Source organism: Mustelus asterias, chromosome 5 (genome assembly GCF_964213995.1).
Source record: "Mustelus asterias chromosome 5, sMusAst1.hap1.1, whole genome shotgun sequence".
NCBI classification, from domain to species: domain Eukaryota; kingdom Metazoa; phylum Chordata; class Chondrichthyes; order Carcharhiniformes; family Triakidae; genus Mustelus; species Mustelus asterias.
The window spans coordinates 101,610,647-101,636,600 of NC_135805.1; the positions used below are offsets into that span (position 1 = coordinate 101,610,647).

Sequence of the window (25,954 nt, forward strand, 5' to 3'; positions counted from 1 at the left end):
TTTTTGTTCTGCTTTTCAATTTAGATCCTAGCTTTTCATATTCCCTTAGCAGAACCTCAGTTCCTGTTCTTCCTATATCGTTGGCACCTATGTGGACCACGACAACTGGATCTTTACCCTCCCACTCCAAGTTCCTCTGCAGCCCAGATGAGATATCCTGAACCCGAGCACCAGGCAGGCAACACAACCTTCGGGATTCTCGATCCTGGTCACAGAGAACAGTGTCAATGCCCCTAACTATACTATCCCCAATTATGACTACATTTCTTTTTTCTTCCCCCACTTGAACGGCTCCCTGTACCACGGTGCTGTGGTCAGTTTGCTCATCCTCCCTGCATTCCCTGTTCCCGTCCACACAGGTAGCAAGAATCTCGAACCTGTTGGACAGGTTCAGGGACTGAGGCTCTGGTAACACTACTCCCTGGATCCCTCTACCTGCCTCACTTGCAGCCACACCCTCTTGTCCCTGACCACTGTCTGAATTCAAGGTAGTTTTTCTAAGGGGTGTGACTGCCTCCTGAAACACAGCGTCCAGGTAACTCTCCCCCTCCCTGATGTGTCGCAGTGTCTGGAGCTCACAATCCAGCTCATCAACCCGGAGCCAGAGTTCCTCAAGCAACCAATACTTACTGCAGACATGCTCACTGGGAACCACAGTGGGGTCCACCAGCTCCCACATCATGCAGAAACAACACATCACATGACCCTCCATCCTTGTTGTATATGCTTAGTTTTTACAGGAAAAAAAACTTATAAACAAAGTACTAAACCTACCCTGTCTCGCCTGTTTCCGACTAAGCCCGTTGAGCCAAAGCCCTTCGGCGCTCACTCTGCTCCCTGCTCACTCCACTGCCCGCTGGATAGTGCGGCCTGCTTTTTAAACCTCCCGCGCGCTTAATAAATGTTTCTTCTTTTTCCCACGTCACCCGCGCCCGGCCTACTTCCGCTTTTCCCTTAAACTCGTAAAAGAGAAATCCCACGATAACGTAATGAAAATAAAGTTATTCCCTTACCCTTTTTACTGTATCACAAATCGCTCCTCTCAGCCTTACTCCGGTTGAACAATGACAACGCTCCCCCCCCCCTGCCAGGTAAGCAGCTTTTATTTAAAAAAAAAAATAAAAACTTCCTTCCCAGGTCACCCCGCGTCCGGCCTACTTCTGCTTCTGTGACCACCCAACTACTTCCAATGTCCACTTCAGAGTTCTGCAAACTTCTTTTAAAAGTAATTTATTTTTCTAATTAATAATTATTTCACATCCTCCTTTAGTATGAATACATTCTTCAGTCTCAATCTTTCATCTGTTTACCCTGGGGTAAAGAGAGATCCTATTTACTCGCTCATCCCAGAAAATGTCAGCAGTTGGTCAGAAAACTAAGCAACACAAATTCAAACAAATAGCGGACACCAGATGGTGGTACTTGTGAGGACCTTCAACATCAAAGTTTAAGTGACAAATTACACAGCGTGGGCATGCGTGATACCTCATAGAATGGTGCAACTTTGATTTTTTGGGGGAAACTGAATTTGCTTATGGATATGTAGAAAATTAAATTAGAAGCGCATTCCAAGTGCTGTCCATTAATTAAATTGTTTAGGTCTCAATACCCACATTACAAAATTGTTAGAAGATTGTGTAAATTTGGATTTTAATAAGGAAAACCAATAGGAAGTATGGCATCTAAGTGCAAAGCCACTCACCTGCAGTATTTGCACCAGGTCTTGTGTTATCTTTTGCATGAACTTCATCTGTCTGAGGAAGATAGACAAAAAGAAAATGACATTCTGATGATCAATTTGTTTGATGCAGGTTAAGGCATTCGTACAGTAAGAAATAAGAACACAAGGTCACCTTGAAACAGTTGGCAAAAGCTTATTGTAGCATAAAATTTCAAAGGAACATTTAAGAATTTTTAAGATTCTTAGGAAAAGAAGACAAAGCAGTACTTCTGATAGAAAAGTCCCACAAACATTGGCATAGCAGTAACATGCTCTCTCTGTTTAGGCATTGTGCCCAAGTTTGTTAATAGAAGTAGTACAACCCTCTTTACCCGAATGTGTCGTCCAAGTTTCTCCCAGTTATGATCGGTTTTTGGATTAACTCGAAGAACGACATGATGTACGGTCTCAGGAACAGAATCCTCTCCCTTAAGATCTACCCAGGTTGGGAAATGCATGATCTTCTCCGACAGCTTCTTAACATCAAATGAATGCAGAGTGGCAGAGCAAACAATTACCTAGACAAAGCATAGTAAACCACAATAAAATCTAGAGTGCAGCAATTTTTAAAAGGAAAAAGCCTCATTTTTAGTAGTCAATATTTCAATTTAGGAAAAAATGCACACTGGACATTCTTTTGCATGGTAATGCCTCAGGCTGTTTGATTTACTGTAGCGAACAACCTGTTTGTTGATTTATTCTATATCTATTCCGAGTCTTTAACAGTTTATAAAAAAACAGAAAAGAATGCTTTGCAGAAACTTGACCAAATGCTTGCGTCACAAATCTGAAAGGCTGCTCTCGGTCCTGACAGTATAAGAACTCTTTCAGAAGGCAGTTTCAAAACCTGAGGAAATGTTCTTCTCCAATTATGTTCCCAAACATCCCTTTCTAGTAATTTCTGTCAGCTTAGAAATCAAAGAATATTTATTTAATTGTCACAATAGGCTTACATTAACACTGCAATGAAGTTACTATGAAAATCCTAGTCACCACACTCTGGGTACATGGAGGGAAAATGTAGCATGGCCAATGTACCCAACGAGCACATCTTTTGGATGTGTGGGAGGAAACTGGAACACCCAGAGGAAACCCAGGCACATACGGGGAGAATGCGCAGACTCCGCACAGTGACCCAAGCCAGAAATCGAACCTGGGTGCCTGGCACTGTGAGGCAGTAATGCTAACCACTATGCCACTGTACCGTGAATACTAACATTCAATTAATGAAGTTGGAGTGGATTCACTGAAAGGCAAATCATGCCATATAACAGGAAACCTACGATTTGTCGAGGCCATGTCCAATCACAGTGGAATGTCTTCCAAATTTAGTCATTTCTAAAGGGGTTTTTAACTCCTGTGCCTTTCAAAAAAACTATGGTTGACTCTTGAAGCCTTTCATATCCCACGTTCATGCTTCTTTATTTGAAAAAAGTCAAATAAAACTTGTAAGTAACGAGTCAAATGTACAATTTGCAACTGGTGAATATATTAAGTATTTTTCCAAATTAAAAGTTCAGTGTATTGAAGTCAATGGGACAAATAGAGACTGAGCATTTCCCAGAGAGCTAATTACACTACATGACTAAAATCATATGCAATATCAAGAGAAGCCAAGTGGGATATTCAAATATCAGTTGGTTCTCTGACAAGAGTAGAGATGTTAAAATAACTTTACTGTGTCTTTTAATACAGTTCACACCTGCAACCTTTTGCCATCAGATGTTACTTGAGGGATCTGAGAATGCATTCTTGAAATGAAGTCAGAGTAGCCACTAGTGAGCAATCCATCCTTTAAAAGAAAACAATCATGTTAGATGATTCCATTTCAGTCACCAAAAAAAACATGCAGGTTAGATTCTTCCAGCTTTCAAATATGTGCCTTCTACTAGTGCAAATTTTGTAAATGTTTAACACATTGTTTCAATTTCTTTGTTAGCTATGTAAAGAAAATTTATACGAATAGTGTTTATTAAGCCTAGTTTTAAATCTTTCATAAAAACAAAAAGGTGCAGCAACATTGCTTGAAAATACAAAATAACATAACATCTGAGGTTGCTTAAAATTAGGATGTTGCATGATTAGATTTCATTGACAATAGAAGAAACGTCTAAACTCTTTCCAGTATTGATGGCTGTAATATAGACACTTCTTAAAAAAAAAAAGCTGCATTTAATAAAAGTATTTCTGAAGGCTGAACAAAATATTGGCCTGGATGCAGCGTGCCGCTCAGCACTTACACTGAATACATTTCATGAACCTGCTGCAATCATGGTGGCAAGAATTTTGTCTGCCTTAAGGCATGGGTCGCCATGAATCCTAGCAGCACAGGCAAAAAGGGCAGTCAGCGAATCTCAAAAGCTGAAAATGCTGCAGCAGTATAAAAAGTGTTGGAACATCAGAATTTGTAAACAATTTTACAAAATGAAAAGTGTGAACAGATTTTTAAAAGTACAATAATTTTGATCAAATAAATCAATTTAATCTGATAAATCATGTTAGTCACTGATTTTACTTTTCAACAAAATGATCAGATATTAAAATTTTTATTATTAATTTTTAAAATGGTATGCACGTATGGGAGGTGGGGGTCCATAAGTATTTGCAAATTCAGAGTAGATCTATTGTGTCTGAAAATACTGGTATAAAATTTATAAGTGTGGCTTATGTGGAGTTAGTAGGCAATTAGCTTAAAATCTGTACAGGTTTTTTTACTTGACATTTGAAGCAATGAGCCCTCGTAGGCTGTCTCACCAAGTGTGAACATTAGAAGTTGTAATGCATCCAGCGCAGAGAGGGGCAGGGAAGGAGGAGGACCTCCTTGTGACCCTGCTCCAGGACCTGCCCCAAGTTGCCAACAACAGGTCTATCTTATTCAGCTATTGGAGGACAGAATCACATAGCTTCCAGCTTTGCCAGTAGAATCAAAAGCAACAAAAAGTCTTTCGGAGACAGAGCTGGTATATAGAGATATGAAAAAAGACCATTGTAGCTAACACAAATGCTATTCAATGTGTGGGATTAATAAGGATAATAATGGCATTTCAGTTCTGATAAATGAGCACTTACAGCTTCATCTAGCACCAAGAACCTAACTTGGGACAGATTCAGTTTTCCTGTTGAAACAAGGTCATCTACTCTTCCAGGAGTTCCAACAACAATATCCACCTGTGGAATAGATAAGAACATTCATCATGCTCAATTTAATGCTATTCATTAAGTCATGAAACAAAAATAATGTTTTAGGATTGAACTACACTTTTCTTCAGTATTTTAAAAAATTTAAGGTGCACTGCTGACAGTTGAAAATGCTCCTTTGAGGAAAAGCACTTCTGGAGAAGTGAGATGCAGACAGATTAATGCTGCAAAATAACGAATCCAAATGAACCACATTGTTGAATAATAGATCCGTGGTTAGTCTGTGGGCAAGTTTTATGTTAATAAAAAGATAGATATAATCACGATAAAGCTACATTTTTGAGATCAAACGTTTTCTGGATAAAAAGGTGAAAAGCAAAAATGTATTTTCACTCTCATACAAAAAAAAGGTAAAAAGTGAGGAAACTGTACATCACAAGCATTCTTTCAGGATTGTTTCAGGAATCTCAAAGATCTCGAGACAAATTTTGATTTCTTTTGCAGGAGGCAAAAATTGAAACGAAGGAGTGACTGATGATGATGGCCGAATGCCATAATAAAATGCTTTTGGAAGATTCACTGAACACCAAAATTAGAGTAAGACTCTTTAAAACTAATAAAATTCAAAAGTTGTTCAATTTAGTTTGGAAGTTTATGCACTCCAGCTAATTCATGATTTCAGTCGACAGAATATGAACATTGCCGAAACAAAAAGGGCACATCAAAAAATCCCGTGGGATAATGATTATCCTGATCAGATCTTTTCACACTGTATATCGCGCAAATTCATGAATGGACCTCCAAGGGCATTGCTTTTGGCCCTAAAAAGTGCCCAGTCTACCCTGGAAGGACAAGATATCTCAAATATTTGAGCAACAGGTGAAGCTGTCTGTTTCATGCTACCATCAATTGTGACACATGTGGTATGCGCCACTAACAAGATGCTGCATCAAGCCAAAAAGAAATTCTGCCTAAGAGTACCATGCTGTATGAATTTCAGTGCTAATGTGATGCTAGGCATGGAAGCCTCAAGTCCAAAAGATTGGTTGATCTTATCATACAGTATACCCCAGCTGCTGTTGCAACTAGCAAGGTGCAGACTACATCCAACCAGCCATTGCTTACAAAATTCAAGTGTCCAACATTGAATACGATTCCACAATTGGATAACATTTGCTAAATAATCCTCAGTATATTAATAATTATGCTGACAACCAATTTAAGATTGTCAATCGGTCTCGCAGCGTGACACATTTGCAAGTACCGTTAGATACATATATGAATACACGGGCCCCTGATAGAAAGAACATAGGACACACATTGCACCTATTTCGGCTAGAACAAAATAAGTGACAGCCATTCTTCAGGGAAATGCCATATTCAATCTGAATCAAGCTGTCTGGTTTAAATTTCAAACAATGCTTGGCAGTTAACTATCAGTCACAATCAACTGATGCATTCTCCATGGCAGTACCTCTACCAGAATCCACTTAAACTCACTCAGTACATATTTATTTCCCTTGCATTGGCATTCTTATGAATTGTCTTAATCAGTGCAAGATGAAAAAGCTTTGACAGAATGTCTTTTATAAGTAATATTCAAGTTCTGTACGACCAAATTATTATTTTTAAAGAATGTATGAATGGGATAGAATCAGATTGGAAATATCAAGTGGCAATCCAACTGACAAATTGCCTTTACTAAGTTATATGTTAGGCTAAGTTATTGAAACAAGGCTTAACAATGTCAAAAACATTAAGCCAGGAAATTACACACAGGATAGACAAGTAGTTTACCTTTTTCAGATTAGCATTAAGCCAGTATATAATGTAAATTTGCAGATAGGTCACATGAATTGAAGGAAACAAAGTTCTTTAACTCGATTGTGAACTACAAACAGTTCCTTTTGCGATAGAAAATCATAAGCCTAGCTGAGTAGTTTTAAAATTGGACAATTGCCGGAGGACTACGTATAGAATATATAATACTTGAGTTTGGACAACTTCCACTTAAAATGGTATGATGGACACAGAAGGTTCAGTTATGATAGTCAAAATACTGAAGCAGGGGAGTTGAGTATTTGAAGGTGGGGTGAACAATTCATAGTGAGATCTCCAAGTTGTGGGGTCAAATTAGGTGGGAGAAAAGTTGGCAGTTGAGGAATATGTTCAGAAGTGGATGGCATTGGGAAAGGAATTAGAAAATTATTCAAAAGGGGGGGGGGGGGGAATGAATGTGAAGATCAAGACAATAAAAGGAGATTGCATGGCATCAGGAATGAAATGGATACAATCATATGAAACAGAAACCGAAGTAAACCATTCGGCCTCCCGGGGCTGCTCCACCATTCAATAAGATCACGACTATCTGTAAATGTTTCAAATTTCTCATTCCCACCTACCCCAATGACATTTGATTAACTTGTTTTAAGCAAAAGATGCAAAGAAGATGCTTTTATTGTTGCTGGTGGTGTGGTTTATCTACAACAACGTCTGGAAAAGTTAAAAAGGGTTTCTCAAATAGCTATCCATTATCGGGTTTGGACACTCTTTCATCGGAGGTTGGTTTTAACTCGGCCCTTTCTGAAAATTATGCAAATATATGAAAAAGCAAAACCAGTAAAGCACATTTGAGATGGATGAAATTTGCATGAATTGTAGGCTGTGGAAAATATCAGTAATTTAAAAATATTTACCTGTTGAAAATAGTAATATTAGCATTTCTCCAAGTCATAATAACCACACAGGATTGTGTGGTTAACCACAATAGGATTGAAGGTTATAGGTAAGCCTATATCATAGAATAGAAAAAATCATAGAAACCCTACAGTACAGAAAGAGGCCATTCGGCCCATCGAGCCTGCACCGACCACAATCCCACCCAGGCCCTCCCCCCATATCCCTACATAGTTTACCCGCTCACCCCTCTAATCTACGCATCCCAGGACACTAAGGGGCAATTTTAACATGGCCAATCAACCTAACCCGCACATCTTTGGACTGTGGGAGGAAACCGGAGCACCCGGAGGAAACCCACGCAGACACGAGGAGAATGTGCAAACTCCACACAGACAGTGACCCGAGCCGGGAATCGAACCCGGGACCCTGGAGCTGTGAAGCAGCAGTGCTAACTACTGTGCTACCGTGCCGCCTAGGTAGGTAGGGAGGGACATGACCGGCGCAACTTGTGGGCCGAAGGACCTGTTTGTGCTGTAGTTTTTTCTATGTTCTATATTAGTAAATTACACGCAGTATATAACATTATGGAAAAAGGGTTTTAAAGAAAATAGTACGTGGAGTAAAATAATTTGGGGTTTCTTATTTGTATTTATAAAGCAGCTTTCAAAACCCAGGATATCACAATGCATTCTACAGCTAATGTATGGTATTACGATGAACGGAACAGCACCAGAATGTGTTTTAGCTGAAATTAGGGTGATCTTTTAACTCATATACTATAATCTATTCTGGGTTACTTAATTCATCTGATATTTTCAAATAAATTACATGTGTGCTTGTGCATCAACACAATCCTGAGCACATTTTCCTGAGGAGTAACAGGGAAAACTTACTCCTTGTTCCAGTACAGCCAGTTGATCTTTTGCAGAAACACCACCAATAATCAGAAGCTCCCTAAACAAAAAACAAAAAAAATCTCAAAAATAGAACCATTGCTACAACGAACAAGGATTACAACATGGTCAAGTGCTTGAGATTTACCTTGGAGTGTTGTGAATTAACCTAAACATTTATCAAACTTAGCATTTATTGCACTATTGAGTCTGAGCACCTCAGAAACACAAGATTATGAAGATCAAATCATAGTCCAAGTGGCCTTGTCCTCACAAATCCAGATTTCTTCAGTTAAAAAATGAAAATCTTGCAGTGAGAGTGGGAAAAAGACAAAATAGGGATTTTAATCTTGATCACTAGCCAATGAACACTGCTGCAAAATGATTGACATTATGTGGGGATGCATTTGTTCAAGGCATTGCACAATATTAAGTTTATTTATTAGTCACAAATAGGCTTACATTCACACTGCAATGGAGCTACTGTGAAAAATCCCTAGTCACCACACTCTGGTGCCTGTTCGGGTATGAGGAATGTGCAGAATGCAGCACTGGAGGGTTGATAGCATTTATACAGCTGTACCCAGGGTAGTAAATGAGAACCTTCAGAAGGGCAGGTACAACTGCCAGACACAAGGTGATTTGTCCTTAGTATGCTTCCATTATGCCTGTACTACTAAGCAAGATAGATACCTGGAAAACGTGCAGCATTGCAGGGGTCCCAAGCTGGCCAGCAAACGGGAGGCTGATAGTTCAGGGCCTCTGTGCATTGGTTTCAGCCTCCTGGCTGGGAATAGGCCCTGCCCCCTGAAATCTAATGATATTCACACCGATGACCTCTGCATTGCACCGAGTGTGGGAGATTATGGGAACTCTCGCTGAAAAAAACCCAGCGCGAATTACTCCAGTTTTCCCGCAAATTCAACACTTAGAATTTTTTTTGCGAGAATTCCACCCAAAGTTAATGCAACTCTAAACAAAGTTGCAGAAGGAAACAGATTTCGGCTGCTGAAGTTACAAGACTAAATAGTTCACAATTTCAGAATGTTAAAGTGAAATGGAATCACTCACCAGACTGTCCCTTTTAGGACCTTATTGAGTGTTCACCCAAGATGTGTATAGCAGGTGAAGAATGGTTAGTACAACAGCACATTTGTTTATTGGGCAAGTTGAGGGAGGGGAGAAGAGAAGCAAGTGTGGGAAGAAAAGCTACCTTAGCTTGGGATCAGTAACATTTTTCTTGAACTGCTTGACGTTATTAAGGGTTTGTTCAGCCAGTTCCCTTGATGGTTCAATAATGAGTGCCTTTGGAGCATTTGGTAAGTTCTTAGTTTGAGCCACCTGTGCAGTACCTGAAAAAGAATGAATACTACTGAAATAACGATAAACTTCCCAGCACTGAATTATGAAAACTATTTCTTGAATAAATTGAGGTACGACCATCCTAATCCTTGACAACTGCTACTTACAAAATTCACAGTTATTAAAAAAGCAACATCACTAAATACATGATTCAGAATTCCCTATGGACTTCCAAAAATTCCAACTCCCCAGATTTAGTTTGGCACCTCTTAGTTGATAGCTTTACCAACATTCCCAGAATGTTAAAGCCAACAAATGATGAAAGGGTAATTTATCCAGAATTATTCCTCAATTTAAGGGTCCAGGAATCTGTCCTGAAATGAGGTTAACAATTCTGATAAAAAAAACTATTGATCTGAAACTTCACTCTGCTTCTCGCTCCATTGGTGAGCTCCTGAGACCTCCATGGTGGGGAAGGTTTCTTTGTGTGATCAGGACATCCTTTAAAAATAGCGCCCTGATCTCAGTACAGCCAGGCTTGACCCTGTGTTTAGGCTCCCCCCTCAACATGATGGTATGAAACAGGCCCACGTTTTTTTGACAGTGTCAGAAGTTCGGGAGAGAAACACACCATTTTTCAGTCAGACCCTGACATTTTGACAAATTCTGGTAAGATCGCGCCATTTCTTAAGTATTATTGAGGCTGTAGGAAATCCTGCTCACTTGTCAAACTTGGCTCTGCCTCATCAGCGGTAGCAAAGCCTTCAGCAGTCTTGGCCCCACTGCCTAAACCCATTCATCTCATTATGTCACTGCCCTTTAAAAGTTTCTTAAAATCTACTGTTTTGATCAGCATTTGGATATCCTTCAGTAACTCTCTCAGTCACTCCATTTGCCATAAACTTGAGCTCACCCAACAATTTGCTGCCTTTATCCTAACTCACAGCAAGTCCCATTCACCCAGCACTGTGCTTGCTGACCTACAATGGGTCAAGGTTCAGCAATCACTTGACTTTAAAACTCATTCTGGTTTTGAAATCACTACTGCCTCAACCCCCCCCCCCCCCCCCCCCCCCCCCCCACCACCACCACACACACACAATCCCTGTAACTCCTCCAGCCCTTGTTTTTCGCTGCACTCCTCCACATCCCCAATTGTAAATCCTGCTTTATTAGTGGCTGTGCCTTCAGTTGCCTTGTTCCTCAGCTCTGGAATTCCCTCCCTAAACCTTTCTGCTACTTTTGACTCCTTTAAAGTGCTCCTTAATACTTAACCATTTTGACCTTTTTGTTGGATGGGCCTGTGCAAATGACATGGTGTTAAATTTTATTTGCTAATGTTCCTTTCAAGTACCTTTGCACATTTTACTGTATTGAATGAACTATAGAAACTGGTGTTGCATTTCTATTTGTGAATGCATTGCAACTCTTCAAAAAGTTTTTCAAAAACTTAAATGCAAATAAAAGCAACACATTTGCAAATGGTGGCAATCTGTAGCAAAAACAGAGGTGGCGATTCTCTCAAAAAGATTCTAAGTGTCGAATTTGCATAAAAACGGGAGCAAATCATGCGTTTTTTTCAGCAGCAGTTTCAAAATAAACCTCCCACTCTGTGTGCTGCTGAGTGCACTAGCGCGAATCAGTCCAAAAAAGCTGTGTGGGGGGGGGGGGGGGGGGGGAGGAGCCTATTCCAGCTGGAGGGGCCAGCAGCAGAGCACTGAGCAGGCCACAGTGCATGCGCTGATATTGGCGAATGTGCAGTGACCTGATTTCTGGCCTCCCGATTGCTAGCCAGCCCTGCGACCCCCGTATCCGGCTGTGCACCCCCCCCCCCCACAAGGGCCCGATCGCTGGCCCCCCGCACATGCCCAGGCAAGCCTCGACACCTTCCTCCCCACCCCAACGGCAGCCCCAACTCCCCCAGCAGGCTGGCCCTCAGCAGTGGCACTTTGCCCTTTGGCTGGCACTGCATAAGTGGCAATGTCCAGGGGACACCACCCCCCCCCCCAACCCTCTTGGGGAAAGGGGGGGGGCTCGATTTCACCCCCCCCCTCCCCCCCCTTCACTCCAACGGGATCAGGCTGCCAGCCCTCCCACAAGTGGGGAGCTGACTAAACCCCACTGGAGTGAAATACTCCTAACCAGAAGGGGTAAGATTTCAGTCCGGGCCCGCTAATGGCATTTAAATTATATTAAAATGAGGGCATGCATGCATTATGCAGCCGAGCTGACGGCACCGGATATCTGCTGCCGGAGGACATGCGGAGGTCGGGGCGCTTAGCAGGAGCCCAAAATCACCTCGGACAATCTCCAGGAGACTGAGGTAACTCGGATTCTTGCTGCTTACAGCTTCCCCATACTTCTTCCTCTGCAACTTCAAGTGTCCTCCTCCCTTCCCCCTATTCCCCACAGGACAATGGTTCTGAGAAAAATACTTCTTAATAACTAATTTAGTTACTCGCATACATATTTTATATTTGTCCTTATCCATTTCAATTAACCAACCCAACTGGACATAATTTAAATCCCTCATTTAAAATCAAATCAAATCATCATAGCCAATATTTCTCAAATTTTGAATCCCAACTCAGTTTCTCTTAAACCCCCAAACTAGGTATAATTTTCCCTTACTGCCCTTTGTAACGTCATGATGTGGAGATGCCGGCGTTGGACTGAAGCACAATAAGAAGTCTCACAACACCAGGTTAAAGTCTAACAGGTTTATTTGGTAGCACAAGCCACAAGCTTTCGGAGCACTGCCCCTTCATCAGGTGAGTGGGAGTTGTGTTCATAAACAGGGCATACATAGACACTTGGGGAACATTTCAGCAGTCATGGGCATTCAGCCTCTGATCTTCGGGCAAGCGTTCTCCAAGACGGCCTTCACGACACATGACAATGCAGAATCACTGAGCGGAAACTGATAGCCAAGTTCCGCACACATGAGGACAGCCTCAAGCAGGATCTTGGGTTCATATCACATTATCTGTAACCCCCACGACTTGCCTAGGCTTGCAAAATCTCACTAACTGTCCTGGCTGGAGACAATACACATCTCTTTAACCTGTGCTTAACCCTGTCTCCACTCACGTTGTCTGTACCTTTAAGACTTGATTACCTGTAAAGACTTGCATTCCAACCATTATCTTGTAAATTGAGTTTGTGTCTATATATGCCCTGTTTGTGAACATAATTCCCACTCACTTGATGAAGGGGCAGTGCTCTGAAAGCTTGTGGCTTGTGCTACCAAATAAACCTGTTGGACTTTAACCTGGTGTTGTGAGACTCCTTACTGTGCTTTGTAATGTCTCCAGGGCTCCAATATTCTTGTGTTGTGTGAGGGCCAGAGAGGAACACAACTGTTGCCATATGAAGGTATCTTTGTATAGTAATTATTCCTGGGGTATTATATTGAACTATCCAAGCAATACAACCTTGAAACCCTAACTCCCTTTCCCAAAGGTGTCTCCTTGGTAATCCAACTACACAACCCCAATATAAACATGTTTAGTTGGATTATTAAAAAGAGGCACATAAGTTAAATTGCAGAAACAGTACCTTTTCAGTTTGCTGAATCACATGAATTATTTCAGAGTTAAGTGACGCAGGATGTTACTTCTAACATACCAGTATGCTGTGACTTTACAGCGTGACCATCAACAGCCTTGTCCAGTGCCACAAAGCCATCTTTTGGAGGGAATTTGAATTCTTCTTCACCAAAGTTAAATTTGAGCTCAGCATTCTAGGGTACAAAAACAAAGCCCTTCAGTTATCAGAAATATTTACTAGCCATAATTTTTCGCAAGTAAGGGGGGAAAATTACCTTTAAAACACATGAGGCAAATAAGGCTTGGTTCTTCACATGCGGAGGAATATCAAAGGCATGTCCAAGGTCTTTCCCTAGGGAAACAAAGAGCAACCGTAAGAACAAGGAGCAGTCATTCCACTGGTAAAAATATAACCAGACAGTACCAATGATCTGTGTTAATGATTTCGACACTAACCCTTTATTTTTAGTCATTACACAATGCAGTTCCTACAATGGTGCTCCTTCCACCTTTATAAAAGGTGAGAGTGTGTGTGTGTGTGGAGGGCGGTGGGGGGGGGGGGCAGATGTGGTGTGGAGAAAGAGGAGAAACTAGCAGTCATGCCATTCCGAATTTACACTTGCAAAAGATGGCTAGCAACCTCAACTATAATTCCAGATGCTGTAATATGCCAAATCACCCAATTATGAACAGTCAGACAATGGAAGATCAAGATATCAGAACCTAAAGCTTAAACCAGTGCATTGTATTGCATTTAATGCTTTTAAATCAGAGGAAAACTTACCATTTTTTGAAAACTTTATAGCTTCTTTATCAAGATCAATGTAGCATCCCATGGTGTCATGCATTGTAAACTCCTAAAGAAAAATAATTTAGCAAAAAACAATGTGAACAGATTCAAATAGCTACAATATAAAACAAATTAACACTATGCTGAACCACATCCAACTTTAATTCAAAATATACATACCTCTCCATAGCTGTCAAACTGTTTGCAATGGGACTTCTTTCCAGTGCCACCAAATCCAAAGCCAAATTTGTCAGTGCCTATTTAGAATTGCCCAGGAAGAGAAAACCGAGATCAAATTTTAAATCAAGGGTATTTGCAAATAAAAGGTGCACAGATATTTGCAGAGAAAGGTGCACGGAGTCACATTGTATTTACAGCAAATGAGTAAGCCATTTGCTGTAAATACTCAACTTCTCTGTATTAGTGTTTATGCTCCATGTGAACCATCTCCTATCTATCTTCAGTTATTATCAGCATATCCTTCTATTCCTTCACCACTTAGCTGTTTAGCAAGTTTCTCCTTAAAACACATTGATGCTATTTGCTCAACGGCTGCATCTGCTAGCGAGTTCTGTGTTCTAACCACTCTGGGTAAAGACGTTTTTCTGCTGATTATCTTGCAATTATGGATCTTGGTTTTTGTTTCCTTCACAAGTGGAAACCTACATCTAACCTATCAAATCCTTCAACAACCTTAAGAACACAATAAGTCACCACTCAACCTTCCTATTTCAAGAAAAGATTCTCATTAATAGGTGAAATCTGGTAAGAAAACTTCCCTTTATACAGCATCAAAAACAATTTTAGCCTTTTTATAAACACTGGGAATTTTCACAGTAACTTAAAACCATATAATGCACAGCTTAGACAATAGCATTCCATTAGTCTGAGCCCATTGTCCATGACATTGCTTAGTACTTTGTCAAAATAAGTGATGAGAATGAATGATTTAAATTAGCTAAAAGGATAAAGAAAAATGGGATTGTAGAAATAATGGAGAAAGCTTTTTTCGGTTCTGTAAACAGTCAAAGAACTGCCAAAGTATTGAAGGATAACCAAATATAGGTCACAAAAGACTTTATGTATGATAAAATATTAATGAAGCATTTTGCACAGCTCTTGAAATTTAGTGATTTTAATAGGATTAGTAACAATGAAGATAAACATGTTTTAAATGGAATTAAACATCTGAAAATACACAGAGCAACTGGGCAAAATAGTGTATACCAGATAGTCAGAGTGAGAGGAGACGCATCCCTAACCTGCATTTTCAACGACTCACTGCACTCGGATAGTTTCTGTGGGTTGGAGGGAGACCAAAGTAGTCCTAATCTTTAAAAAGGACACGATAGACTTTGGTAAATATAGACCATGGGGTTTGACTTTAGCAATAGGAAAGATGCTCGAAGGAATCATTGGAAAAAAGCTTGAATTTATAGTGTACATTTTTCATAACCACTAGACCCCTCAAAGCACTTTATATTCAATGGAGCTCTTGGATTGTAGACATTGTTGTAATGCAGGAAATAGTCAGAGATGGAATATATGATTGCATGGATAGAAAAGGACTTATTGGCACACCCAGTATGGTTTCATTGAAAAGATCATGAGTTCAATTTAGTCCTACTATTGTAGTCTGATTCAATGTCTATATAGTCCTCAAAATTCTGAACACGTGTGTTAGAGTTCAGAATTTGTATGTGCCAGGTCAATTTGAAGTTTGCATGAACACACACACACGCATGCACACACAGTGCACATTAATTTGTCTGGACTGACATGAAAGTGAGATACCAGAGTGCTGCAATTAGCTGAAAGTGAAATTGTATCCAAGCCCATATGGTGAAAATGCCCTTTTTCCAATCATTGGGCGAGTGCTCTACTGAAATTGTGATTAAAGAGTATGTTTTTGTGAGCAGAAGGAGCTTTATTCCACATCTGGCCTGTAAAAGTGCTGCACACTAAAGTCGAAAATGGAAGTGGCACAGAAAAGCAGTCCAATTCTCAGTACCAACATGCCTCACCTTTAGTATTGCTGAACCAATTAGGAGCAAAGTTATACTATTACTAAAAGTAAAGTTGGCAATTTTCACAGGAAATAATCTGTTACTTATCTAATACATTTCAAATTGCTTCAGAGGTAAAATAAGTGGAAGGAGGATCGCGACTGTTAAGATAGCATTTGAGGACATTTTTGAAACCGATGGTAATGAGAGAAAGAATTCTAGAGTCTGCTAAAACACCTGCAGGCGAAAAAGTAAAAAGATAGAAGTTGGAGATAAAAAAGGGCCAAGTCTGGATAAATGAAGACTGGATGCATGAATAAGGTTTCCAAGATCAGAAGGACAATATGTAAGGATCTGTGAAAAAAGGGACAAGGGTTTTGAAACTGACAGACTCAACTAGCAAACGAAGATTGCTGAGTGTCAGTCTGAGAGTGAGTGAGCTGCCAGGGATAGGGTGTTGCTTTAGGCGGAAACTCAACAGGATGGTTTAATCTTGCCAAGACAGTGAAGGAAAATCTTCTGCACCTGATAACTAACTGATAATGGTTGATATATTTGAGGCGGCATGGTGGCTGGCACTGCTGCCTCACAGCGCCAGGGGCCCAGGTTCGATTCCCAGCTTGGATCACTGTCTGTGTGGAGTTTGCACATTCTCCCTGTGTCTGCGTGGGTGTCCTCCGGCTGCTCCGGTTTCCTCCCAGTCCGACAGACATGCTGATTAAGTTGATTGGCCATGCTAAATTGCCCCCTAGTGTCAGGGGAACTAGCAAGGGTAAGCGCATGGGGGTATGGGGATAGGGCCTGGGTGGGATTGTGGTCGGTGCAGACTCGATGGGCTGAATGGCCTCCTTCTGCAATGTAGGATTCTATGATTCTATACTGATTATACATTGTGAAAGCATTAGCAGATATGAGACACCTTAACAGGTAGAAAAACTGCATTATAACAAAGTAAGCAATATCGTAGTGTCATTAATCAATGACAGGTTATTTTATTATTTTAAAAGCACTATATAAATTAAAGGTCTGACTCACTCAAGGCTTTTGGATGCTTAACAAGGGACAACTCCCAAGTTTTTCGTTTGGAGAAAGGTTTGAACTCCTTTAGGGAGATGCAACTTGTTTTGTCCTCTTAGTGCATCGTTGAAGATTTTCATTTAGCTATTCTGTAAGTGTCAGAATTTGCAAGGAAGATATCCTACAAAGGAAACACGAGTGATGCTATATTTGTTTTCTAAGAAGGGTGCTCCGTACTTAAGTTAACTCTCCTATAAACTAATCCTTGTGGAAAAACTGGATGTGGAGGAGAATAAGAGTAAACATAAGAGATGCAGAGTTTTAGGGAAAAGTTTATGGTTCAGACAGCTGAAGGCATGGCTGCTAAAGGAGCAATGAAATTCCGGAAATACAGGAATCCAGACTGTAAGATACCAACATAAAATAGCAAAATACTGCGGATGCTGGAATCTGAAACAAAAACAAAAAATGCTGGAAAATCTCAGCAGGTCTGACAGCATCTGTGGGGAGAGAATAGAGCCAACGTTTCAAGTGCGGATAAACCTTCGTCACAGCTGACCATACCAACAAATTGTTCACTCAACCCCCAATATTATTACTTACTGATGTTTCAGGACTTTTGTCAAAAGCCTGGCTATGGATTCTCCTACCAAAGGAGAGAGTTTCTGTTCCTCCTCTCGGCAAGTATCTCAATTAGATTACCATTCAATTGTCTAATCTCAAGGAAATATAACTTAAAGAAAGGAATAGTTTGGTGTTTGAGTTGGGGACCACCTCCACCAAAATACATATGCATTATGAGAAGGGGTGCTAGATGTTGGGAATCTTAGATTTTAAAAAAATCATTCATGAGACGCAAGTGTCACTGGCAAAGGAGCATTTAATGTCCTCGAGAAGATTATGCTGAGTTGCCTTCCTGAACCACTGCAGTCCAGGGAGTGTAGGTTTATACCCATTGTGCTGTTAAGTGGGAAGCTACAGGATTTTGACGTGACACAGTGATGAAGAAGCACTGGCAATATAGTTTCAAGTCAGGATGGTCTATGATTTTGGAGGAACCTGCAGGTGGTGGTGTTCCCATGTGCCTGCAACCCTTCTCCTTTGAGCTGGCAGAGGTCATGCATTTTGAAGGTGCTGTCAAAGAAGCAAGGTGCTGCAGTGCATCTTGTTCATAAGATGCACTGTAGTCATTATGCACCAGTGGGGGAGGGAATTTTGAGGTGGTGGATGGCGTTAATCAAGCAGGCTGATTTCCTGTCTGTGTGGAGTAGCACTTTCTCTCAGTATCTGCGTGGATTTCCTCCGGCTGCTCTGGTTTCGTCCTACAGTCCAAAGAAGTGCAGGTAGGTGGATTAGCCTTGCTAAATCGCCCCTAGTGTCCAAAGGTGTGTAGGTTAGGTAGATTAACCATAGTAAATGTGTGGGGTCATGGGCAGAGGGCGGAGTGGATCTGGGTAAGATGCTCTTTCGGAAAGTCGGTGCCCTCTCAATGGCCTCCTTCTGCGCTGTAGGGATTCTATAACCTAGAGGTAATGTAGCACACCTACTGCATCCTAATAAGATCAGATTATTTGGTTACATGCCAAACAATCAGCAATTAAGGAAGCAAGAATTGTTTCAATCTTATTTATACTTCCTTGAAGCTGATGCAGAAAAAGATGGATTTAAATGAAGAGACCACTCATTGCTATTTTGATCTTATACAGCAGGGCAGAGTAGTGTTAACATTGACTTCCTAAGAATTTTACAACTTATTTAAACTGAACACATAAAAACTTTAAACATGGAGTTTTACTATTGAGCAATTCAGCACCAACTGCAAAGACACCAATAGCTTTTTACTGATATAAGCATCAGGAAAGATATATAGGTTAATTAGCTTACCCAAATCCAGTGAAGCCTGCATGGTAGACCAACCAATTCTGCACAAGCCTTGGTCATGGCAATGTACTTCATAGTAATATTTTCCTATATGTGAACAGAATATTCATAAACTTTAACACCCGGAAATACTTCGTTGCTAAGCTACCTTTCAAGACTAAGTTTAAATTCAAAAACCTATAGTGCATGGAAAATATAAAAGACACATCATTAAATTTACACACAATTTGGAAATTAAACAAGACCCGAAAAACAACTCAAAAGTTTTCAGTGGAAAAGATTACAAACAGAACACTGGAAATTGAAAATATAAATAAAAAAGTTAGAAATGCACATGCCAGGCGACAAGCTTTGAGATGTTGATTGATTTGACTCATGCGTTGCCAGCCTTTCACAATATTGATCAATCTCCAAATATATTTGAGAATTACTATGCAATCAAGTATTACACATCAGTTTCATTGGACCTGACCCTCCTCAGGGTGGCAATCTGATGCAGATTGCCAATCGTTTCCCAGTTTTTTTTTGCCCTTTTTTTCCAGTATGTCTCACTCGACATTCTGGCTCAGATTGTATGAGACCCAGACAGTGCAGTCCATCCCCAGGGCAAAGGAAAGAGGTAATGCCTCTCTCCCCCCACCACTTTAAAACTAAACTAGCTGCCAGAAATCAGGTAGTTTCAAGGTCCATTGAAGTTTAAAATGTCCTTGCAGGCCAGGGAGAAGGCAATTGTCTAAGTTAAGTGGGTAGGAGGGGATCAGAAGGTCAGGCTTGTGGAGGGAGGGGTAGGGGCAAGAGTCGGTCATGAGGAGTGACTTCCTTGGGTGAGAGAGTTCTTGCTGGGGGGGCAGCGTGGTGTTGAAGAGATGGAGAGTCCCCTGGGTCTATCCCAGTTGTGATGTGGAGATGCTGGCGTTGGACTGGGATAAACACAGTAAGCGTTTTAACAACACCAGGTTAAAGTCCAACGGGTTTATTTGGTAGCAAATACCATTAGCTTTCGGAGCGCTGCTCCTTCGTCAGATGGAGTGGAGATCTACCCAGAAGTTAAAAGAGATTTTAATCCTATTTTTTTCCTTGCTAACTATTGATGTAACTCAGTCAGAACCATCCCAAGTTTGCAATTTAAATTGCATTTTCTGATGTTCCCAAGTGCTGGGGGATTGCCTAGAGGAAGTGTGCACTTCTAGGCAATTTTGTGCAAGCCTTAACTATGAACCTGTGAAGGGATTTTTTTTCCTTACCGCTAACATTTCTCACTGATAAGGCTGCATTCAACATCGGAAAGCTACAGCACTTCTGCATTTTTATTCATAGAAGTTGATTCAATGATCTCTGACACACAATACTTACCCTTGTTCACTCCCTTTGTGGACCTGCATCCATGCCATTCTTTTACTTCCCTGCTTTGACAGCACAAGCCATCAGCTCCAATAGCTGTGGAAATATCAAAATCAGTCATACATTTACAAGAAGCGAATATTGAAAAAAATGATTTAAAAAAAATAAATCATACATAGTCCATTCCATTTTTGTGTCTTTTTTTAAATATTCCTTGACATCCTTACCCAACAAAGCACAATTGGTTTCAGAAAACGTCATCGACCAAGAATGGGGAAAGAAGTTTCAGATTGATATTATTCCTTTGTGTGAAGCAGCTCAAATGAACAAGTGAAAACTTTGAAAGTCTAGCTGGAGAGTGCCCTTTTTACTGCATTATATGGAGCTTGACACGTTGAACATATTGTGTACCACCCCCTCCCCAGTCAATGATTCAAGATATACCATACTAATTTATCTATGGATAAAAGCATTCAAATGTTATTGAAGTACAGTATATAAAGTGGAGTGGGCCATTGATTCAGTTCCTGGTTTCTGTTGAATTTAGTCTCACCTAGGGGAGCAATAGGAAAAGAATGCTGGCTCAATTCTCTGGGTTACGTCAAAAAGAAAAATTGACCAAAGCTTCTGCTCCTTACTACTGTTTAAATAACTGCTGGCAATGAAATAAGGGTAGACTCAAGCTTGGTTGAGATTCTTGAAAATGAATTCCCCTGGCAACCTTCCAATTAGACTACCAAGGCTTGAAATACACTTGCTCGAGTGACTCAGCAAAAGGCAGCATCTTTGACGTGGATGGGGAAAAGGTCTGATGGAGAGAAGAGAAGGAAAACAGATATGGGTGAAGATTACAATCTTGTTAAGGTTGACGAGGGATTGGACTAATACCTTGAAACATTAGTTTTAGATGCTGTGAAGCTACACTACAAAAATGCCGCAGGATAATGATTATAGTCAAGATGGACACATTGCTCCTTCATGCAAATTAAGTGGTAGTCATTTTTCACATATATTCAGATGCCACAGAACTACTTCTATTAAGATAATTTACTAATTGTTACTAGATAATTTTCTTCATAAGCTTTATTAAGACTGCATACACAAAACAATAAAATCACAACAAATGGATTTTTACTCAAACTAACCATACAGAGGACATTTTACTTTGAATTGTACTTTTAACAATTCTAATTTGAACATATTTTTCACTGAACAAAAATAGACTTGACTTACCAAAGGCTGATCCTCTATCATAGGGGTTCATCTGCCACTTGTTGAAAACTGGACAGAAAATATTACAAAAGGTATTCACAAAGTTTCAAAATACCAACAGTATGCTTCAATCCTAGATAATAGGATTATATATCTGACAAAGATATACTTTATATCTGGTGGAATTCACTTAAAAATATTTAAATATTCAAGACTTCCACTGATTAATTTACAGAATCCATTTTCCTCAGTACGGTATATTACTTCACCAGACAATCTCATTAGTGACAGACAGCATGGTTTTGTAAGAGGGAGGTCGTGCCTTACAAATTTGGTGGAGTTTTTTGAGGAAGTGACAAAAACGGTTGATGAAGGAAGGGCCGTGGATGTCGTCTATATGGATTTCAGTAAGGCATTTGACAAAGTCCCACATGGCAGGTTGGTTAAGAAGGTTAAGGCTTATGGGATACAAGGAGAACTGGCTTGGCCATAGGAGACAGAGGGTAGTGGTCGAAGGGTCTTTTTCCGGCTGGAGGTCTGTGACCAGTGGTGTTCCGCAGGGCTCTGTACTGGGACCTCTGCTATTTGTGATATATATAAATGATTTGGAAGAAGGTGTAACTGGTGTAATCAGCAAGTTTGCGGATGACACGAAGATGGCTGGAATTGCGGATAGCGAAGAGCATTGTCGGGCAATACAGCAGGATATAGATAGGCTGGAAAATTGGGCGGAGAGATGGCAGATGGAGTTTAATCCGGATAAATGCGAAGTGATGCATTTTGGAAGAAATAATGTCGGGAGGAGTTATACAATAAATGGCAGAGTCATCAGGAGTATAGAAACACAGAGGGACCTAGGTGTGCAAGTCCACAAATCCTTGAAGGTGGCAACACAGGTGGAGAAGGTGGTGAAGAAGGCATATGGTATGCTTGCCTTTATAGGACGGGGTATAGAGTATAAAAGCTGGAGTCTGATGATGCAGCTGTATAGAACGCTGGTTAGGCCACATTTGGAGTACTGCGTCCAGTTCTGGTCGCCGCACTACCAGAAGGACGTGGAGGCATTGGAGAGAGTGCAGAGAAGGTTTACCAGGATGTTGCCTGGTATGGAGGGTCTTAGCTATGAGGAGAGATTGGGTAGACTGGGGTTGTTCTCCTTGGAAAGACGGAGAATGAGGGGAGATCTAATAGAGGTATACAAGATTATGAAGGGTATAGATAGGGTGAACAGTGGGAAGCTTTTTCCCAGGTCGGAGGTGACGATCACGAGGGGTCACGGGCTCAAGCTGAGAGGGGCAAAGTATAACTCAGACATCAGAGGGACGTTTTTTACACAGAGGGTGGTGGGGGCCTGGAATGCGCTGCCAAGTAGGGTGGTGGAGGCAGGCACGCTGACATCGTTTAAGACTTACCTGGATAGTCACATGAGCAGCCTGGGAATGGAGGGATACAAACGATTGGTCTAGTTGGACCAAGAAGCGGCACAGGCTTCGAGGGCCGAAGGGCCTGTTTCCTGTGCTGTACTGTTCTTTGTTCTTCTCAAAGTTCAAATATATGCAATATCAGCAACCAAAATATATTTTGCAAAAATATGGGCTAGAAGCATTTCAAATGCAATACATTAAAATATTCAAACACGGGGAAAGGCAACAATTACTCTCGAATGCAAAATTATCAGAAATATGTCATCTTCTCGTTTGAAGTCAGGATACTCTGCATACATTAGAAGAATGTTTGGAGCAGCCTTTTTTTCTAGAGTCAAAGAAGATTACAATCAAAATGGAGCATTTCATCTCCAATTGAACCTATCTAAGCTTCATTACCTGCACCACCAGTCTTGACAGATGTTTTCCCCCCTTTTTTGCCTTCTTCATGGTCCTTGAGTGTTTCGTATACAATCTGTATAACAGGTATGCTGAAAGCCTGAAATCAAACATTTATTGAAAAAGCTAAACGCTGTAGTCAATATAGTAATTACAATTATATCGCATGATTATTCTTGCAAACGCAAAATAAAAATTTGACATTTAGAATTCAGATTTGCAGAATATTGTTCATTTTATCAGAAACATCTCTACGCTTTCAATACTTTTGATTTTTTTTAAATCCAAAAGAAATTATATTGTACTCACTCCTGTCTTGCCACTGCCAGTTTCTGCTGCCTGTGGGGAATAGAACGTGGAAATGAATGTCTCAACTTAGTTAGGTATCATTCTCTATTGTTCAGAATTCCACACTGTTAATATTACAACTGTACCATTTTAGAATGAACATTGCAATAAGTGTATAGACAGTAATGTAAATCTACCCACCATTAGCACATCACCACCACCCAGAATCAAAGGGATGGACTCAGCTTGGATATCTGTTGGGAGACTGATGAAAGTTGCCACGTTAGAGTAAAATAACGCTAATCTATATACAAGGCAATTAATAGTTATGAACAAACAACTTTCTAAAATCCAAAATATATTTTTGTGGAAACCTGAAAATAATACCCCTGATTTTGCCTAAAGGGGGCAATATTCCATTGGAATAGTGCATCAGCAGCAATCAAAGTAATTTCGTTAAGTTTGCAAAATGAGAAATAGTTGGTTGCACAGTACTGGACTGGGAACCTATCGGGGCAGCTACAGATTGAGGGAGAAAGGTAAACTGAAAAGCCAGATAACACAATGTTTGCAACATGGAGTTGGAATTTTGTTGCTTTTAAGAGTATAAAGTAGAAAGGGGGAAAAGGATGCTATACTACAAAATTAGTTTTTGGTGGAATGGCATTGTTCAATTATTAAAATAAGAAATTATGCATTACAGAGTTGGTGGTGGATCTAATTGGTTGAAACTTGTTTTCTATGGAGTCCGTGGTCAAATTTTTAATGTGATTACAATCACTAGCAACATTTGTTTGGTAAACTGAACTCTACCCTTCCAGATTCCCAAAGATTATTATAAAAGATAGAGATCCGATTATAAAGGGCAGGAAACTTTGGAAGAGCAACTTTCCTCTTTACAGCTATCAATCATTTTTATGCCATGCTGAACATTGTAATTGGATAGTTGCAAGCCGGAAGAGCATTACGAAGTACGTTATCTAATTGTTGAACAAATGCTGAAAATATTGTTGCAAAGTAAACATTTGTTTGGACACAATTGCATCAGATCATTTACTGTGCCTTTTGTCAATAATCCGTCCTTAAAGTGATATCTCACAGCTTGCAATTAAAGTTAAATTAGTTTCTAAACCTAAGCACATTTATTCAATTTTTAAACTTAATATTTGCAATGTAATCTTCAAGTTTCAGAGAACATCCAAGTCATACTTACAGCCAATCCATCTGCTCTACAGCCTGGGCAATTTCTGCCATAACACCCATTTCTGAAAAAGAATACAAGACATTCCTTTAGGAAAAATTAACGCAAAAAAAAGGTAAAGATTAGTACGGTTCACATTAACTCTGATTTATTATTCCATGCATAAGAATTGAATTGCAACACGGGGAGGGGGGGGGGGGCGCGGTACATGTAGGTGGTTGTGGTGTTGTGTGGCAGATAGAGCAACATAAATTAAGCTGAGATCATACAAGGGTTCTGGGGGTAATTTGGCTGCAGGTCACGTTGTGAACCGAAATTCCCGGTGCTGTTGAATCGCAACCTCCGGCCTCAGCTGCTCCCAGGCTGCCGGTGGGCCGAGGACACAATGGGATGATAACAACAAAGACAGAGACAGTAAAGAGGGCAAAAATATCCCCAAACACCCCACAAGCAGCAATATTAACCGAGCGGCCGGCAAAGCCGGTTAACATGGTGCGGAACCCGGAGAATTGAAGAGCGAAGCGGAGACTGACCTGAAAACGCCGCCATCTTGCCACCGCTGGGAATCGCTGCCGGACCCGGACCCCGGGGACAGGCTGCGCAGATCGTCCCCCGACAAATATGTACAGAGCGACCCGGCTAAATCTGTAGCTCGGTATAATCGAGGTAAAATTGTTAAACAGCGACCCAATGACCAGGAGCCTCACGCCGCGAGTTTTAATTTTAAAACTGAAAAAAACCTATTGTTGGAACCGGACTTGTTTAAGTGACGGACCGGATCCAGTTTCCGGGTGTCACATCATGACAGTTCCCCCGGGCGTTTCCGGTGGTGACGATGGCGGTGGAAGAGGAGAACGTTCTGTATGATCTGCTGGTTCACAGCGAGTGGCTGCAGGAGAGCGAGGCACCGGTGAGGGAGAGGGACCGGGGGTACAATTGGAAAGATATGGTGCACAACTAGTTTAACCAGTCACTGCTATACCTGGCTGGACCATTTTTGCAGCACTGTCAGGTTCTGCTCAACCTGTTAAATATTCCTGTATTATTGGCATATGAAAATACCCCCCCCCCCCCCATGCTCTATTGCAAAACTAGCGTTTTAAATTCCGCTCTCT

At 40.7% G+C, this 25,954-nt stretch overlaps 2 protein-coding genes across 4 annotated transcripts in view; one reads left to right on the top strand and one right to left on the bottom strand.

The window, feature by feature from the left end:
• Nucleotides 1-25,587, bottom strand: part of ddx1 (DEAD (Asp-Glu-Ala-Asp) box helicase 1) — a 40,491-nt gene extending 14,904 nt beyond the window's left edge. Inside the window, exons 1-18 of the mRNA XM_078213110.1 lie at nucleotides 25,373-25,587; nucleotides 24,852-24,903; nucleotides 23,840-23,903; nucleotides 23,660-23,689; nucleotides 23,351-23,450; nucleotides 21,549-21,596; nucleotides 20,328-20,411; nucleotides 18,978-19,061; nucleotides 14,251-14,327; nucleotides 14,065-14,137; nucleotides 13,556-13,632; nucleotides 13,360-13,474; nucleotides 9,644-9,782; nucleotides 8,431-8,491; nucleotides 4,790-4,888; nucleotides 3,423-3,512; nucleotides 2,053-2,238; nucleotides 1,703-1,754 (exon numbers count right to left, since the gene is read on the bottom strand). Coding sequence (XP_078069236.1) covers nucleotides 1,703-1,754; nucleotides 2,053-2,238; nucleotides 3,423-3,512; nucleotides 4,790-4,888; nucleotides 8,431-8,491; nucleotides 9,644-9,782; nucleotides 13,360-13,474; nucleotides 13,556-13,632; nucleotides 14,065-14,137; nucleotides 14,251-14,327; nucleotides 18,978-19,061; nucleotides 20,328-20,411; nucleotides 21,549-21,596; nucleotides 23,351-23,450; nucleotides 23,660-23,689; nucleotides 23,840-23,903; nucleotides 24,852-24,903; nucleotides 25,373-25,388 — 1,447 coding nt within the window. The 5' untranslated portion in view covers nucleotides 25,389-25,587. The remainder of the gene's footprint in view (nucleotides 1-1,702; nucleotides 1,755-2,052; nucleotides 2,239-3,422; nucleotides 3,513-4,789; nucleotides 4,889-8,430; nucleotides 8,492-9,643; nucleotides 9,783-13,359; nucleotides 13,475-13,555; nucleotides 13,633-14,064; nucleotides 14,138-14,250; nucleotides 14,328-18,977; nucleotides 19,062-20,327; nucleotides 20,412-21,548; nucleotides 21,597-23,350; nucleotides 23,451-23,659; nucleotides 23,690-23,839; nucleotides 23,904-24,851; nucleotides 24,904-25,372) is intronic.
• A 37-nt stretch (nucleotides 25,588-25,624) lies between these two features.
• Nucleotides 25,625-25,954, top strand: part of nbas (NBAS subunit of NRZ tethering complex) — a 259,241-nt gene continuing 258,911 nt past the window's right edge. For all 3 annotated transcript variants that reach the window (XR_013497784.1, XM_078213107.1, XM_078213108.1), the window contains exon 1: nucleotides 25,625-25,749. Coding sequence is in view for 2 of the 3 variants with exons in the window: in XM_078213107.1 (XP_078069233.1) it covers nucleotides 25,675-25,749 (75 nt within the window). In the remaining variant the exon portion in view is untranslated. The remainder of the gene's footprint in view (nucleotides 25,750-25,954) is intronic.